At 49.1% G+C, this 3,373-nt stretch overlaps 1 protein-coding gene across 1 annotated transcript in view; it reads left to right on the top strand.

Annotated features, from left to right (window-relative positions):
- tmem200b (transmembrane protein 200B) overlaps window positions 1-2,363 on the top strand; it is a gene marked incomplete at both ends in the record, with an annotated part of 6,559 nt that extends 4,196 nt beyond the window's left edge. Inside the window, 2 exons of the mRNA XM_083646094.1 lie at window positions 170-568; window positions 1,698-2,363. Of these exons, the coding sequence (XP_083502220.1) occupies window positions 170-568; window positions 1,698-2,363 (1,065 nt within the window). The remainder of the gene's footprint in view (window positions 1-169; window positions 569-1,697) is intronic.
- Between the last annotated feature and the right edge of the window lie 1,010 nt (window positions 2,364-3,373).

Below are 3,373 nucleotides of genomic sequence, written 5' to 3'. Positions count from 1 at the left end.
CGACGTATTGGGCACCCCTGCACTATACAGACATCCACTATACAGCAGAAAGTCCAAAATATCAGCCGTCTGTCCCAGAGTCATATTAGTTAGAGTGAGAGGCTGTGGGTGGCCAGATTGTTATAATTGTGATATGATATTTTCATAGCATCTCCTCTGTGACCCACAGGCTTCTGGCTGGAGTGTGGGAGCCAAGGGCCTGCTGTCCACAGCCAGCCTGGTCCACAGTGAGAGGATGAAGCTTCTGGGCCCGGTCATCATGGGGGTGGGTCTCTTCATCCTCATCTGTGCCAACACGGTCCTGTACGAGAACCGCGACCGCGAGACTCAGATGCTGCTGGCCCAGATGCGCAGTGTTCTCTGCTCCGTGTCGGCGGTCGTGCCCTCGGCGGACCTCAAAGAAATGGCAGTGGCCAACTCCATGGCCAAACACTACCAGTGGGTGAGCACTCTGCCAGCTGCCCACCTGAACATCCTCTGTCTGCAGCAGCTGGCCAGCTCTGAGCCTCTGCTCCAGACCGCAGCCTCCACACAGCAGGAGGAGCGCGTTGAGGGCATCTACCAGCAGGTAGGGATGCACATTATTTTAATCAATTGGTCATGTTAAAGGGACAGCTCACCCTAAAATACAAAATACATATTTTTCCTCTCACCTGTAGTGCTATTTATCCATCTATATCGTTTTGGGATAGTTGCCTGAGTTTTGGAGATATCGGCCGCAGAGATGTCTGCCTTCTCTTGAATACAATGGAACTGGATGGCACTCGGCTTGTGGTGCTCGAAGCACCAAATAAATCCATTTGAAAAACTCAACAGCATTGTCTCTTTCCAGAAATCATGACCCGGTTACTCAAAATAATGCACAGACTTTGTTGTGAGCGGTTTCATGTAGGAACTCTTTTCTTTTGCAGTCTCATGTAGGAACTAGCTAGCAGCTAGCGGCTGTAGTTCAGTCAAAAGAAAATAGTTCCTCCATGAAACTGCTCATAACAAGGTCTGTGGATTATCTTGAGTAACGGGGTCATGATTTCTGGAAAAAGACATTGCTGTTGAGTTTATCAAATGTATTTCTTTGGCACTTTGAGCACCACAAGTCGAGTGCCATCCAGTTCCATTGTATTGGAGAGAAGCCAGAAACTCTGTGGCCAATATCTCCAAAACTCAGGCAACTAACACAAAATGATATAGATGGATAAATAGCACTACAGGTGAGAGGGAATATATGTATTTTGGATTTTAGGGTGAGCTGTTCCTTTAACGATCAATTAATCAGTTAACCAAAAGATTAAAAAACAACAACATTTGACATACAAAATAGAAAATGCGTGTTTTTACACCTGTCTTTAGGCCTATTCAAGTTAATCGACCAACCAAACTTCCTGCATTAGCTGTCATTGTGCTTATAGACGTGCTGTATTTCAACATTGTATTATAATGTTTACAATGAAGACTGTTGTCTTTTTGGGTGTAATTCTCCACCCTGGACTTTCTGTCTGCTAGCTTGGCTTTCTTCTTCCTCTGTATAAGCGGTGAAAGTTACATTTCACCCTCATAGTGTGAAATCATTTCAGAAAAAACGGAGGAAATAGCACATAGCCTACATTGTCGATTAATCAGTTAATGTTTGATCGATCAAATTCTTAACTGCAATTAACCGATTGTAGATTAATCACTACATGTAACATTCCTACCAGCAGGCCGTCCTCCAAACAGAAGCCCTCCACCACCAGGAGTCTGCCTCGCCGGTCTCCCTTCACTCCTCCCACTCCAACTCCTGTAACTCCAGCAAGACGGACCTGAACACGCCCGGTGCTCATGGGCACGCGGGCAGCAAGACGGACTGTAACACGCCCGGTGCTCATGAGCACGCGGGCAGCTCCAGCATCGAGCCGCAGCCCGCACCGCTCGGCAAGCTCAACAACTGCTTGGTGTCCGCCAGCTCCATGTCCACCCTAGGGGTGGACGACTGGGTTGCCCCGGCTGCCCAGCCCAGGCGCTGCCACAGTCTGAGCTACAGGACTAACCCCCACACCGCACGCACTGCTGCGCCTCCGCAAGAAGGAGACCAGGGTGGAGTGGATGGAGCCGACGTGGTGAGGAGAGAGCCCGGGTGGCAGGTTAGTGTCAATATGCCCGGGCAGGTTGTGGAGCCCGGGTGGCAGGTTTGTGTGAATATGCCCGGGCAGGTTGTGGACAGCTTGGAGGAGCAGACTTACCAGAGCTGGCCTCGCTTGGACCTGGCCGGGGGCAGGAGGTACCTGAAACTGGACAATAAAGAGGACTCAGTGGACAAACTGCTGGACCAGATGGAGCAGCAGTGCTCTCAGTGGGATAAGAGCTTTGGCTCCGGGCCTTTCCAGTGACTTCACAGTCCCAATGTGGCAAAGCTCCTGATGGCAGGATGGTTCTGTATGCATATACCTCCACAACCAAGCCTGATGGCAGGATGGTTCTGTATGCATATACCTGATGGCAGGATTCTTCTGTATGCATATACCTCCACAACCAAGGAGTGTTGGCTGTTTCCCTGTATTCTAATAGTGCTCTGTATTCTCTGAGCTTTGAGTTCTGCCCGAGGCTGAGAGAAACCTATTGCAGCAGCCGAGTGCTGTGTCATTCTCAACTGTTTTTTCCCCCAGCATGGCTCTTCCAGCGTGACGATACAACGCCCCAGCCTGTTCCTCGTGGGGGAATGGACGCAGACAATTAAAGCGGAGGTTGTGGGCCGTAGTTGGACATCTTTTTGTGAAGGATATAGGAACAACACACAGAGACCCTATGGAGTCATAGTTGAGCGAAGTCAAGACAAGAAGACAACACTGTTTACGTTTGCACTTTGGGTTGGCAGTTGGCGCAGGGAATCAACTTGCCTCTCATTGCCAACGGGTTTGCTTGTTTCAGGACAGTGAGAGAGAGAGAGAGAGAGAGAGAGAGAGAGAGAGAGAGGAGGGCGAGGGACTGTTTTCACTGTGCAATCAATTTCAAACCAAACTACCTGGATGCCTGAGAGACGCCTGAGCCCCTAAAGTGCTGACAGCTTTTGACAAATGCAACTCGTATAAAAACCTGATCCCATTGTCCAAATGCATTGCATGGTAGCGATGTGCAGTATGTCACATCTTAAAGGGATAGTTTGGTTTGTTTGAAGTGGGGTCCTATCAGCTAGTTCCATACACTAACTGAAGTAGGTACAGTGTTCTGGAGGCTGGGCGCAGCGTGTAACGAGACCCGACACTCAGAGCAGCAGCCAAACCAGCTTTTTCTCTGTAAGTACGTGGGGTCAAGAACTAAAACGTAATTTAGCCACCTAAAACAACGCCCACCTAAACAAATCGATATCTGTGTACATGCACGCTCTATTTTGACAATTTTC

The sequence above is a fragment of the Poromitra crassiceps genome, assembly GCF_964638095.1.
Source record: "Poromitra crassiceps genome assembly, chromosome: 11".
Lineage (NCBI taxonomy): Eukaryota > Metazoa > Chordata > Actinopteri > Beryciformes > Melamphaidae > Poromitra > Poromitra crassiceps.
The sequence above is the reverse complement of the archived record's forward strand: the minus strand, read 5'-3'. Positions and strand labels throughout refer to the sequence as shown.